Source organism: Podarcis pityusensis (genome assembly GCF_964106645.2).
Source record: "Podarcis pityusensis genome assembly, chromosome: 1".
Classification (NCBI taxonomy): domain Eukaryota; kingdom Metazoa; phylum Chordata; class Lepidosauria; order Squamata; family Lacertidae; genus Podarcis; species Podarcis pityusensis.
Genome location: NC_138028.1, coordinates 114,244,464 through 114,257,686, shown reverse-complemented (window position 1 = coordinate 114,257,686; position 13,223 = coordinate 114,244,464). Strand labels below are relative to the sequence as shown.

General features: G+C 43.7%; 1 protein-coding gene across 2 annotated transcripts in view; it reads left to right on the top strand.

The window, feature by feature from the left end:
- Window positions 1-8,176: 8,176 nt before the first annotated feature.
- Window positions 8,177-13,223, top strand: part of PPP1R1C (protein phosphatase 1 regulatory inhibitor subunit 1C) — a 41,243-nt gene continuing 36,196 nt past the window's right edge. Inside the window, exons 1-2 of one of the 2 annotated variants that reach the window (XM_080973232.1) lie at window positions 8,177-8,695; window positions 11,809-11,866. In XM_080973232.1, the coding sequence (XP_080829358.1) occupies window positions 8,615-8,695; window positions 11,809-11,866 (139 nt within the window). In that variant the 5' untranslated portion in view covers window positions 8,177-8,614. The remainder of the gene's footprint in view (window positions 8,696-11,808; window positions 11,867-13,223) is intronic. The other variant, XM_080973231.1, reaches the window with a different exon arrangement.

Below are 13,223 nucleotides of genomic sequence, written 5' to 3'. Positions count from 1 at the left end.
GAACCACTTCAGGTGATAGGTGGGGGTGTGTGTATGTGTCATGTATGAATGTTCCTATACATTACAAGAGACACACAAGCCGTGTCCAGTCATTGTACCATTCAGGTTGTGCAACTGAAGTTGATCAGGAGCTCTTGCACAACAAATCTGTTACCCACTCCTGACCCCTTTTAAAAAAAGTGACTTTTTGATATAACGCTGCCCATCTAACCTGGTTGCCTCAGCCACACTGGATGGCTCCCAACAAAAAATAGGGGGGGGGACCCCAAACAATATCACACACTAAAAACTTCCCTGAACAGGGCTGCCTTCACATGTCTTTTAAAAATCACATAGCTGTTTGACATCTGCTGGGAGGGTGTTCCACAGGGTAGACTCCACTACCAAAAAAGCCCTTTGCCTGGTTTCCTGTAAGCGCACCTCTCACAATGAGGGAACCACCAGAAGGCCTTCAGAGCTGGATCTCAGGGTCTGGGTTGAATGATGTGGGTGGTGACACTCCTTCAGACCAGAGATTATGGGAGTTTTAGTTCAGTAATCATCTGTGGGGCCAAATGTTCCCCATACCTGACCTAAAGAAAAGGCTGGATTCAAGGAATTTACTGCTGAAGGGAGCTATTGGGCTAATGTCTTGCTTAAGAGCTTCCTGTAGGTATCTAGTTAGCTAGTGTGAGAACACTTCTGGGTTGGATGGACCTTTGATCTGATCCAGCAAAGCTATTCTTCTGTTCTTATTTACCTATAGATTAATGTTGGGTGTCAATGGAACAGACTCTTCTTGGTTTTTTGCTACCATTTCAAAAGCTACATAAAAGGTAAAGGTAAAGGTAAAGGACCCCTGGACGGTTATGTCCAGTCAAAGGCAACTATGGGGTTGAAATGTTCATCTCGCTTTTCAGGCTGAAGGAGCCAGTGTTTGTCCACAGACAGCTTTCCGGGTCATGTGGCCAGCACGACTAAACTGCTTCTGGCACAACAGAACACCGTCATGGAAGCCAGAGCGCACAGAAACACCATTTACCTTCCCGCCACAGTGGTACCTATTTATCTACTTGCACTGGTGTGCTTTTCAACTGCTAGCTAGGACAGAGCAATGGGAGCTCACCCCATCACGGGGATTTGAACCACCGACCTTCTGATTGGCAAGCCCAAGAGGCTCAGTGGTTTAGACCACAGTGATACCCATGTCCATAGCAGCTCATTGTCACCACAGTTATGACTCCATGCTCCTGGCTATTTAACATAGCCTTGAGCGTACCGGTAATTTGGTTGATGCATAGATCCAGAAGTTGTCAATGTATATAGGAAATAGCATGATTTCCCCCCCATATAGTATAGGGTTGTTGTTGTTGTTTTTTGCAGCTTCCTGCCACATGCAACAACCATCACTGAAGCAAACCTACTCAAACTGGCCTTAAAAATGACTTTCATTGCACTGAGGAGGGCGACACCTACACAAACAATCCTTCAGGCTGACATTATGATGGCGATGAATGTAAGCAATTTATTGGGCTCGCTGGCCGGGATCCCAAGCACCACGCGACTAATTGTACATGCCTACATGGGTTTCAAACAGCGGCCTTCTGTGCAATGTGTCTCTTTAATTCTTCACAGTCTCCAAAAGAGCTTTTATGTTCTCCAGTAGTGAATAAAACAGTGTCACTTGTTCTAGATACCAAGTTTTGCTCATCTACACCGCCGCCAGAGACCCTAGGGTAGGGTTGCCATATGTCCAGAATTTCCTGGACATAGCCAGAATACAGTAGTCGGAAGCAGTGTCCAGGCAGAAAATGCTGAAACACCCAGGGAAATCCAGACATATGGCAACCCATTTCGGTTGCCATAAAAATAGCTCAAAAATTTCTGACTCCCATCAGCCTGCATTGCCAACGTTCAGAGATGATGGGAGTTACAAGCCAACTTTTAGAAGGCAACAGGTTCATCACTCCTGAGCTACATGTTTTGCCGTTTTCTAAACCATGTTCATAGACATGGACACTACTAAGAACTATTATTGAAACACAGGAAGTAGTAGGTGGCCTCCGGAAATTTTAGTATCTTTACTGAAGTTGCCAAGTGACGTCTGTTTTAAGCCACTCTATCTTTGTCAATAATCATTTTCTTAACAACTTTTGTATTTCGCATGTACACTATTTAAGCTTGGAGTGGGGTATGGGTTTTCGTTTTCACTTTTGTTTTTCCACTTGACACTTTTAAGTGTCTTTCATATTTTATGATCAATTACTAATACTTTATCCAATTTTAATCTGTATGATTCTGTACTTTTCTACTTCCCACACTAAAAGAGTAGTGGTACTCGTGTAATGTTTGGGAGGTAGGGTTAATGTTTGCCTTATTCTTTTTTTAGTATTGAAATAGTTGAATAAAAATGCTGTCGCACTGCTGAGCTCAGAATTAAGCACATTTAAATCTAGGGTCCGAATATTTTGAAACAATTGCTCTTTTTCCCAATCTAAAAAGAGATTCTGTCCTTTCTATTCATTTTTTAAAAACATGCAATCAAAGTGGAGGAAATGCTAACTTTTCATTTCTTGTTGTATTTGTAAATCCTTTCTAAATATTCCTGCAAAATTAATATAGTTTAAAAGTCAATTTCTATCCTCATTATTTTTTTAAAAAATGGTTATTTTTTACACCATGGCTGACAAAAAGATGACCCAGACTATTATTCTTTTTAATGCTGCTAAATCTTCATATCACAAACGCAGGTTCCTGGAAACTCAACTGATTTTCAAACATTGCAAAAGCCCTAAATACTTGATTTCCTGATTAAATACACTAGAGCAGAATTCTGATCTAAGCTCAATGAAATCAATTGAGCTTCCTTCCACGTAATTGTGTTTATGAACTGGGTGTTAGCTAGCCAAACATTTATCTCTTCTATTGAACCGTATGTAGCTTTAAGAAGACAGCAGTGTTTGCAATTTATAATAAGGTTATGCATCTTTAATCTATCTCATTTCCTATAAGCAGGCTTTGCAATTTCTACGAAGAGCAGAAAGAAATGCCTATCTGTAAATCAAATGTTTACATATTGCCTCTCTCATGGGTAAAGTATCAAGAGAAACCAATTTTTAATTTAAACGTTCAAGTTACGTGTGCAGTACAGATTGTGAAGGCCATTAGAGCTTCTCAGGGTCTTCAGTCTTGAAAGATTGCCTTTTAACTAAGAGGCCAAGCTGGGGCTTCTCGCTGGGAAAGGAAAGGCTCTTTTCAGTTCTTTATTGTGCCTCAACTTCAGGGATAGTCAGCATCGTGCCCTCCTGATGCTGTAGTCCACAAGTATTCCAAAAGAAGACCCATCAACCTTGTCCTTTGGCCCTGCTGGCTGGGGTTGATGGGATTTGGAAGTCCATCAACATCTGAAAGGGCACCACAGCTACCCCTGCTTCATTTGAGGAACCTCAATGCTGAAAGCGGTTGCTAGGGCTGGAGTTTGGATGCCATTTGGACCAGAAAGATGAAGATGAAAGCGTGGGTAAAAAAGGGGCTGCAGAATCAGAGGGGATGGTGGCTTTATAACTGGGTGCAGGGTGGAAAAGGTGTGATGAGGAAGCTGGTCTTGTGTGAATTGCCATGATTTGCTTGGTTTGATGGAACGATGGATATTAAATTTTTGCACTTTTATATTAAGGAATATATCTGTCTGTCTCTAGATATAGCTAGATATCTAAACATAGATAAACAGGCAGGCAGACACACGTGGCCATGCTTCTTTTCCTTTCTCTATCCTCCCTGCCCTCTGAAATCCACCCCTGGTTCTGGCACACATCCTACTCCTTAAAGTGAAATCTATTGATGGATGCCTGATTTATCAAACTCAGGTGAAATATAATGACACAAGTCAAGCAAATTAAGAGCTGCAAAAAGGAAGATCAAGGTACAACTACTAAACAAGGACAGACTTAAAAAAACACACAAACCAGTCTGGCTTTTGTTGTTGTACTAAATTTAAATCACAAGACTTCACGTGGTTTCTAATAGACTTGCAACATTTCCACCTGAGACACCGCCATCTCACCAGTTCTGCTGCCACTGGAATGACCCTACTTGCCAACAATGAGTGGGCAACCAGCTTTGCCTCGTGGCTGTGGATGTCCAGGGCCATGGGTGCCATGCAGCGTGCATGGCCCTGGCAACGAAATTTGTGTGTGCCCAGACCCTTCATGCAGAATTTTGTGGGTACTCAGGCCCCCAAGGAGTTGGCAGCTATGGTGAGCGATGCTAAGTGCAGGAATGTCCCACCAAAACTCTTCTTTCCTCGAAATTCCTCCAATATTTTGTGCTTAAACATAAGAAGTGCCTTGCAAGACCAATGGCCTCTCTAGGCCAGCAACATGTTTGCTGTAGTTGCCAACCACATGCCTCTTGGAAACCAGCAAGCAGACACAAGGGCAATAGCCTGCTCCCATTGTCACTCCCAGCCCCCAAATGACCAGTATTCAGAAACATGCCTCATTGAATTCTGGAGGTAGTGATGCCTTTAATAGCTTTGCCCTCCATGAATTTTCTAATCCCCTTTTAATTCCTTCTAAATTACATACAACAAGCCTTTGGATTTGGATTGGAAGCAGCCTCTCTCTTTTTTGCCTCTCTAGAAAAGCAACTTCTCAGGCTGTAAAAGCATCCCACAAACGATTTGTGATTAACTTTGTAAACACAGAGCTCACTGGAGGAGAGCAGATGTAGGCGTCAATCAGGTAGGAATCAGCCAACATTAAATATAGATAGGGAATAAAATTGTTTTGCATTTTAATGAGAACCTACCAAAGTCACTCTTCCCAAACCGACACAAGTATTCTTCAGATTCACCTCAAAATTTCACAACGTAGTCAACCCGGCCCGCCCCCCAAATGCTTACCTTGGGGAGATGCAAAGAAGAATGTGTGCATTCCTGAAAATAATTTTGCATTCCTACAACAATGCATTATTTTAGGGGAAACGGCTTGCGAAAATATTAGTCAAAGTTGCATGCAAAAAATATATATATGCATTTCTCAGAGTGGTTTAGCAGTCAGTCCCTCTTCGTACGAAATTCTGGGAATTGTAGCTCTGTGAGGTAAGTAGGGGCCTCTAAACAACTCTCAGCACCCTTAACAAACTACAGGATTCTTTGGTGGAAGCCGTGACTATTTAATGTGGTACGGTGCAGCTGGGATCTGAGAGAAACTGAAATAAACAGATTTCCCCAGCCCTAGCTTTTAAGCAGACCAAGATAGAAACATAGGAAGCTGGTAAAGAGAAAGAAGGTACCTTTTATCGTATGTGGTAAAGCTTTCTGGGAAATATATAATGAATTGGAAAAAATGTTGAAAAGAACTTTTGTTAAAAAACCAGAAGCTCTTCTATTAGGAATTTTAGGTACCGACATACCAAAGGAACAGAAAATACTTTTAATGTACATGACAACAGTCGCATGGATGCTACTAGCCCAGAGATGGAAAGAAGAGTCCCGACCAGAGAGGAATGGCAAACTAAGCTGAGGGACTATGCTGAAATGGCAAAGCTGACTGGAAAACTCAGGAACCAAGAAGACAAAAACTTTTTAAAAGAATGGGAAAAAATTATAATTTACTTAGGAGACCACTGTAAGCAGAGGAAAACATTAGCAGGATTTTAATATCACTTGTAATATAACAGGTACTATAGATAATATGGCTGAATATAAAATATAGATTATGAAATAATATGGAGGTGAAAATGTTCACATTAGAACCCATGGAAGGGATGGGGGAAAGTCGAAAGTTTCAGAAAAATCTCTTTATATGGATATGTATTTGGTATTGTTATAACCTTATATTTGTAAAATCAAATAAAAATGATTTTAAAAAAAACCATTGAAGCATACTGAACTTTCAGCAGTGGGGGAGTCTATCATTTTGCCATTTTCTAACCACCTTCCTTGCTATATCAAAGGAGGCAGTAAGTATTTCTGAAGAAATAACCCCTTGTGATGTGATGTTGATGGGGCACTTGTGTGCGTGTTGAGTGGGAGAACAGATGCAGGAGTGGGTTTTGGACACCAGTAAGCAATATGGGTGCAAGGAGACTAGGGTGTCACTGCACCCTAGTGACACCTTGTCAAGAGGCAAGTGGATGGATTGTGACATGGTGTCTGTTATGTACTGAGTTGAATAGGATCCAAACTGCAAGCAGTCTGATTGGTCCTAGAACAATAGGATTCAGAATGCAGCAGTCTGTTTGGTCCTAGAACAATGCCGCAGTATGATTGGTTGGCAGGAACCACCCAATCATGCTCCAGATATAAGTGAATCCACAACCTGATTGGCTTACAGTAGAATTCCAGAATTAGCCAATCATGTGCAGCCCATTGTGTAAATAATGTATATAAAGCAGATACTTTGAGGGGACTTCCATTCATTCCTCCTCACCACTATGAGCTGAATAAAGAGCATGAAATCACTTCACAAGTGGTTATTTCTTCAGAAATACTTACTGCCTTCTTTGATATAGCAAGGAAGCGACTCTGAGTATCGCTTATATAGCAACTCTGAGTATATTTCAGTGTCTCTGAGCAGAGCGCCCACCTTTAAATGACAGCTGAAACAACAGCAACAACAAAAGCAATGCATGCTTTAAATATATTGTTGTTGGTATACATCTGTCTCGAGAGACAAGGAAATGTGTCTCCTGGCTGAAGTCAAATCACTGCATTAGCAGCACCTAAGTGACTTCCCTGGGGCACAACCCTGGGCAATGTGTATAAATAATAATAATAATAATAATAATAATAATAATAATAATAATAATTTATTACTTATAACCTGACCGTCTGGCTGGGTTTCTCCAGCCACTCTGGGCGGCTCCCAACAGAATATTAAAAACACAATAAAACATCAAACATTAAAAACTTCCCTAAACAGGGCTGCCTTCAGATGTCTTCTAAAAGTCAGATAGTTGCTTGTTTCCTTGACATCTGATGGAAGGGCATTCCACAGGGTGGGTGCCACTACCAAGAAGGTCCTCTGCTTGCTTCCCTGTAGCTTTGCTTCTCACAGTGAGGGAACCTCCAGAAGGCCCTCGGTGCTGGACCTCAGAGTCCGGGCTGAACGATGGGGATGGAGATGCTCCTTCAGGTATACCAGGCCGAGGCTGTTTAGGGCTTTAAAAGTCAGCACCAACACTTTGAATTGTGCTCGGAAACGTACTGGGAGCCAATGTAGGTCTTTCAGGACTGGTGTTATATGATCTCGGCGGCCACTCCCAGTCACCAGTCTAGCTACAGCAAAGGTCCTGGGCTGCTGAGATGATAAGACGCCCCCCTCTCAGACTCACTGATGTAGTCCAAAGGAAAGCAGAGCAATAAGTTTGACACCAGCTTGGCTGCAGGAGTTGCTGGAAGGTGGTGTACAAGGCACCATCCCACCATCTTAGGAATTTGTGTAGGGTTTACTCCTTAGCCTTTTCCTCTCCCAAAGATATCCTGCAAGACAGTGGAAGTTTAGGATCACAGTTCTCCTAGATAGGCTACCTTCCCAGGTTAAGGAGCCCCATCTATATATAAAGGTAAAGGGACCCCTGACCGTTAGGTCCAGTTGCGGACGGCTCTGGGGTTGCAGCGCTCATCTCGCTTTACTGGCTGAGGGAGCCGGTGTACAGCTTCCGGGTCATGTGGGCAGCATGACTAAGCCGTTTCTGGCGAACCAGAGCAGCACATGGAAACACCATTTACCTTCCTGCTGGAGCGGTACCTGTTTATCTACTTGCACTTCTTGCTTTTGAACTGCTAGGTTGGCAGGAGCAGGGACCGGGTAATGGGAGCTCACCCCGTTGCGGGGATTCGAACTGCTGACCTTCTGATCGGCAAGCCCTAGGCTCTGTGGTTTAACCCACAGCGCCACCCGCATCTATATATAAAAGTAGGGAAATAACCAAAATGACATCTCTGGTCAAAAGTTTTCTTTGTTGCTCTGTAGTTTGGGAACTAGAATTCGGAGGTGCAAGCAGTAAAATTCAGCCCAGAAGAATTGGCAGTCCAACTAGGTGAGGAAGTGTTCTGTGAACACTTCTAAGGGGGCCGGCTGACTACACCCCACCTGCTCCCAGAGCCGGCCACCTCCACACCTCCAACCTGAAAACATCCTGATCTCTGTGCCTATCAATAATTCACGAGCCATCAGCAAGACTCCGAAGGGCGCTTACCCGGCACTTTGGTGCAGCCAGCTAGTAATGTACAGCGGAGAGATCCTCTCTTTCAAATCCCAGGGCACCAGGCCAAGCCAGGCTAGTATTGCATTTTCAATTAGCTTCTGAGTGAACGCTTGGCATATGCAGAAGGGAATCGGTGCACAATTAGCTTATTGTTCCTTCCAGCTCCGTGCGGCGAAGATTTGAAGGGCCGGAGGAGGAATACAGTCGTGGCTCCAGCCAGAGGCATTGCTGTGGATGTGGAATCGGGGAGTTTCTCAGCCCAGGCAGCTCTGCTTGCTAACTCGGGGAATTAACTACTGTTATTAAGGACCGCTTGGCGCAGCTTCAGGGAGCGTGCCAGAGGATAATCGCGGGAACAACTGTCTGCTTCTCCTCTCAGGCAGTTCGGGGCTCTTTTCTCTTCTGCGTCCTGATTGCTGCCATGGAGCCAAACAGCCCCAAAAAGATACAGTTTGCTGTGCCGTTATTTCAGAGTCAAATAGACCCTGAAGCAGCTGAACAGGTAAGCTAGTTTCATCTTCTCTCCTTGTCTGGGTGGCGGGGGAAGGGGCTGAGAGGGCGTTGCAGCCAGATCAGAAAATGTAACTGCCACTCAGCTTCAGCTAGGGAATTCCACAAAGTGTCCCAAGCACTGACAGGACGGAGGAGGGTTTGTCCTTTTGGATGTTCCAGGTGACATTCACACCCATTTTTTCAGAGCAAACATTTGCTGTCTTCATTCCTTAAGAACAGATGCTTTCCAGTAGCAATAGTGTGCCTTTTATCAGTGTTTCTATGTCACTAGATAGACAGATGGATGGATGGACGGACAGATGGAATTACTTAAAATGGTATCTATCTCTGTTAAACAAACATAGCTGGGTGGATGTTGAAACAGAGAGATGTCAACAGATCAAGTAGATAGCTATTCAAGTAAGGAAGTTAAAAGGCTTTTTAAAAAGATGTTGGGTTCTCTTCAATATTGACAAAATAAGGCTTAAAAAACAAACAAACTCCTGCTTTAAATACAACTCTTTCCGAGTGTGTGTTCATATGTGTATGCACACACACTTAAAATACTTAGATATATGCAGTGCTTTTTTTCTGGGGGGACGCAGGGGTATGCATACCCCTACATATTTTGTGAATCTAAGCTTGGCCTCATTGAGGGGCAATATTTCAATATGAGTAGGAAAATGGGAGTACCCCTAAACATTTATTTATTTTTTATAGAAAAAAGCACTGGGTATATGCACGTGCGTACACGTGCAGAGGGAACAGGCAAGGATTTACTTATATTTTGGAATACTTCATTCTAGTAAGCTGTTCTCTGAGCTGACCTTTGGCCCTCTGTAACAATGCAAAACATTAGAAAATAAAGAAATAGTGAATTAAATTCACAGTTTGATGAAGTTCATCTCTCTGGCTGCTTAGAATGCGCTGTCTCCTCATCACTGGCAAAGACATTATCAAGAGCAAGTCCTTCCAAAAAATACAATGTAGCTGTTCATGATCATGACTAATGTATAACATTGAGCGTATTATACTGTGCTGAAGGTGAAAATCTGAAGTCATTATCTGAGTGACATATCCCATTGAATCAACGTGCGTCATGGCTGCTACAGATAAAGGATGGTGCCCTTCATGTAATTCCATTACAAATGTTAAATATCTCATTCCCGTGATTGCTTGATTTATCTCACTGTTTCCGGACAAGGATATTGCTAGAACCTAGGCAATATACTACTGCGCCATCTCCCTGTGCTGTCCGGTGTACACATCCCATGTAGCAGAAGTGGGGAACTTTTTCCTACTGACCCATGGGAAAAGATATTTGGTGGCTGTAAGCAACGTTGGGTGGAGCCAAAAGCCGAAAATGGGTGACGGCAGGATTTTATATAGTGCATTCTCTCTTTGCCACCCGAACACTCTGTGTGTGCTTACTAGTCATCCATCTTTGCAGGCTGCAGGCAAGAAAGTAGGCCAAGGGCCTGAGTTTCCTCTAAAGCAGGATTTCTCAAACTCGGGTCTCCACCTGTTTTTGAACTACAACTCCCATCATCCCCACTGGTCCTGCTAGCTAAGGATGATGGGAGATGTAGTCCCAAAACAGCTGGAGACCCAGCTTTGGGAAACCCTGCTGTAAAGCATCCCCAAATGGTCTCTGATAGCAGAAGAGATGATGAAATAAAGCACTATCTTCATTACCTACCAATAGCCTTTCTCCAGTGGCAAAGGAATGCTGAAGATAAGAGGCCATGCGGATGCTAGTGGAACAGCATGCTGGTTCCCTGTTCCAGTGTCATTGCAGGCTGGAATCCCAAGTTGCAAGGGATTCATCCTTGACCAGTAGAATTCTGACATCACCCCCCCCCCCCGGCCACCTTTTAAAAAACTCTGGACCTCCCATGCCACGATCGCAAACTGCTTTTGAAACATCCCTCCGTATCAAAAGCAGTTTGTCACACAGGATGAGGGACGAAGAAAAGTCTGATACACCTTCTTGTTCCCGCTCCCTGTTGTGCTCATGGAACAGGCTTTTAAAATCCTCACATCGCATTTCTGTGTGCCAAATCCCTATCATTGTATTCTGTTTCCAGGGATAAGCTCCAAGTACACATCTTGTCCCATTATATAAAAGCTTTAGGTCATTCAATATAAAATAAAATATTTCAACATTTTCAATGTTTGGGTTTGTGGAACAGACATTATGGCATATCCTCCAACATTTCTCTGATGAAAATAGAGACATCCTATTCCAACATGATCATCATCAAACCTTGCCCACCTGACTGGGTTGCCCCAGCCACTCTGGGCTGCTTCCAACATATATAAAAACATAATAAAACATTAAACATTAAATAAACTTCCCTATACAGGGCTGCCTTCGGACATCTTCTAAAGGTTGTGTCATTACTTATCTCCTTGACTCGGACGTTGCATAACTCCATACCCTCCAACATTTCTCCGATGAAAATAAGGACGTCCTAAGGAAAGGTGGAACATTCTGGGATCAAATCAGAAACTGGGACCGCTTCTGTAAATCTGGGACTGTCCCTGGAAAATAGGGACACTTGGAAGGTCTGTTATCATTAGGCTGAGATTTAATGGACAGGCCTGACTCAAGCCTTGTTGTTCCATAGGTGAGGCAGAAGCACAAAGTGAAAGTGCACCTTAGGATTTCCTGAGGATTCTGGGCTGCACACTTGGGATGAGGAACTGGCTGTGCTGGAAGCAGCACAAGACTCCAGATTTTCATACTGCTTCCAGAGATCCTTGACCTATATCCTCTTTGATTAAAGCAGCCTGGTCATTGGACCATGCCCATTGCAGTCTTTACAGATTTCAAATCCAGCCTAATGAAGCAAATGGAAAAAGGCATAAAGAGGGGGAAACTTAACAATTTGCTGGTAACTGCATCAATGCAAATTCAAAATGGGCATATTAGCTTTCAGAAATGGAAAGAATGACCAGACATGGGAAGTGTTCTATTTTTGATCATCTGCAACCCAATAGTTTGAATGATTTTTGGCTTCCCTATGTTGGGTACAAATAGTTTGGCAGTTTGTGCTAGTATTCTAGATTGAGGGATGTGGCTATCATTTAATAAATCTGCTTGCACCTATATTTCCGCAGATCAGGAAAAGAAGGCCCACGCCAGCATCATTAGTAATTATGACTGATTCGCCTCCTGGTAAGTGAATCCTGCAGCTTCTAAGTCCTGGGGTATCAGCACAATATGACTATATTGAATAATTCTATTGGGCGAGGGGGTGGGCGTTAGAAACTGAAAAACAATTACAGCACTATGGCAAACTACAGGCTCAAGATGAGCTCACCAAGGGGGGCATGAAAAGCAGCACCTCTCTTGTGCTTCTCCACCCCACTGCTTGTGGACACCAGAGGGAAATTGACTCTGAGGTCCTACACAGGGCTGGTTCCAGGGAGGTGCATATTTGGGCATTTTCCAGAACCTGCAGAGGACCTACATAACAATGCCACCATGTCCACTTTGCACAGAGTACCTAAGAAGATCTTGGTTTCCATGTGCAGATTCTACAAGGTTGGAAGGACGCACTGAGGGGGCCTTGCCTGAGGGCTCTCCAAATCCCGATCCCATGGGCATTTTTGCAGAGGAGTCACACAATGCAATGTGTTTGCTCCAAGTGGGGACAGGGTTGTCCATGGATCCTAGCCTGGCACCTGAACATCAGGGGAGCAGTCTTGCCAGGCTCTCTCCATCGTATGAAGAGGACTCAAAAGCATCAACAGCTGCAGAAGACTAACACATGGCAACATGGAACTGCAGAATTGGAAAGGACCCAAAGGAATCCAACTCCCTGGAATGCATGTCTCCTAACAAGTGCTGAGAGAGACATGTATGAATTCAACCTGTTCCGCTGTTACTTAGATTAGCTAGCTAACCTGTTACTTCGATTAGCACTTCATCTTTTGACACAATTTAGGGTGCTGGTGGTGCCCTATAAAAAGTCTTGCATGGCTTGGGATCTCACACCTTCAAGGCTACCTTGCTCCATGTGACCACTCAGTTCCTGACGCTTACAGCAGGGAAGGACAGGTAATGGCTAGCAACTGAGGCTCAAAACCATGGAAGCCTTAGATCAGGGGTAGCAAACCATGGGGCCATGCAGATGATTTGGGTTGTAACTCCCATCAGCCTCAGGGAGTATTGTCAATGGTCAGGAAGTTGTGTGATGGGCCTTGTAGTCCAAAACATCTGGAAGAGGGTGCTACATTGGCTACCAATGGGATAGAGGAGCTGGCTCTTTTTGCCAGACTTCCAGAGAGGAAGTCAAACTATCCACTTACATCATGTCTTTGGCCGAACTCTCCTCCACCACCACTCCTGCTTTTACTGCTCTTGTTGTTTTTTACATTATTTCATGTAAGGATTACAACTGGTGAATGTATCTGAAGCATTTCAAATGCTATTCAGATGCTGCACTTTAAGAAGGATGATGGTACAAGTGAGACCTGCAAGGAGCTGTTGTCGTGTAGAGGGTTCCCCTTCTGGGTTCTAGCCAGTCAGC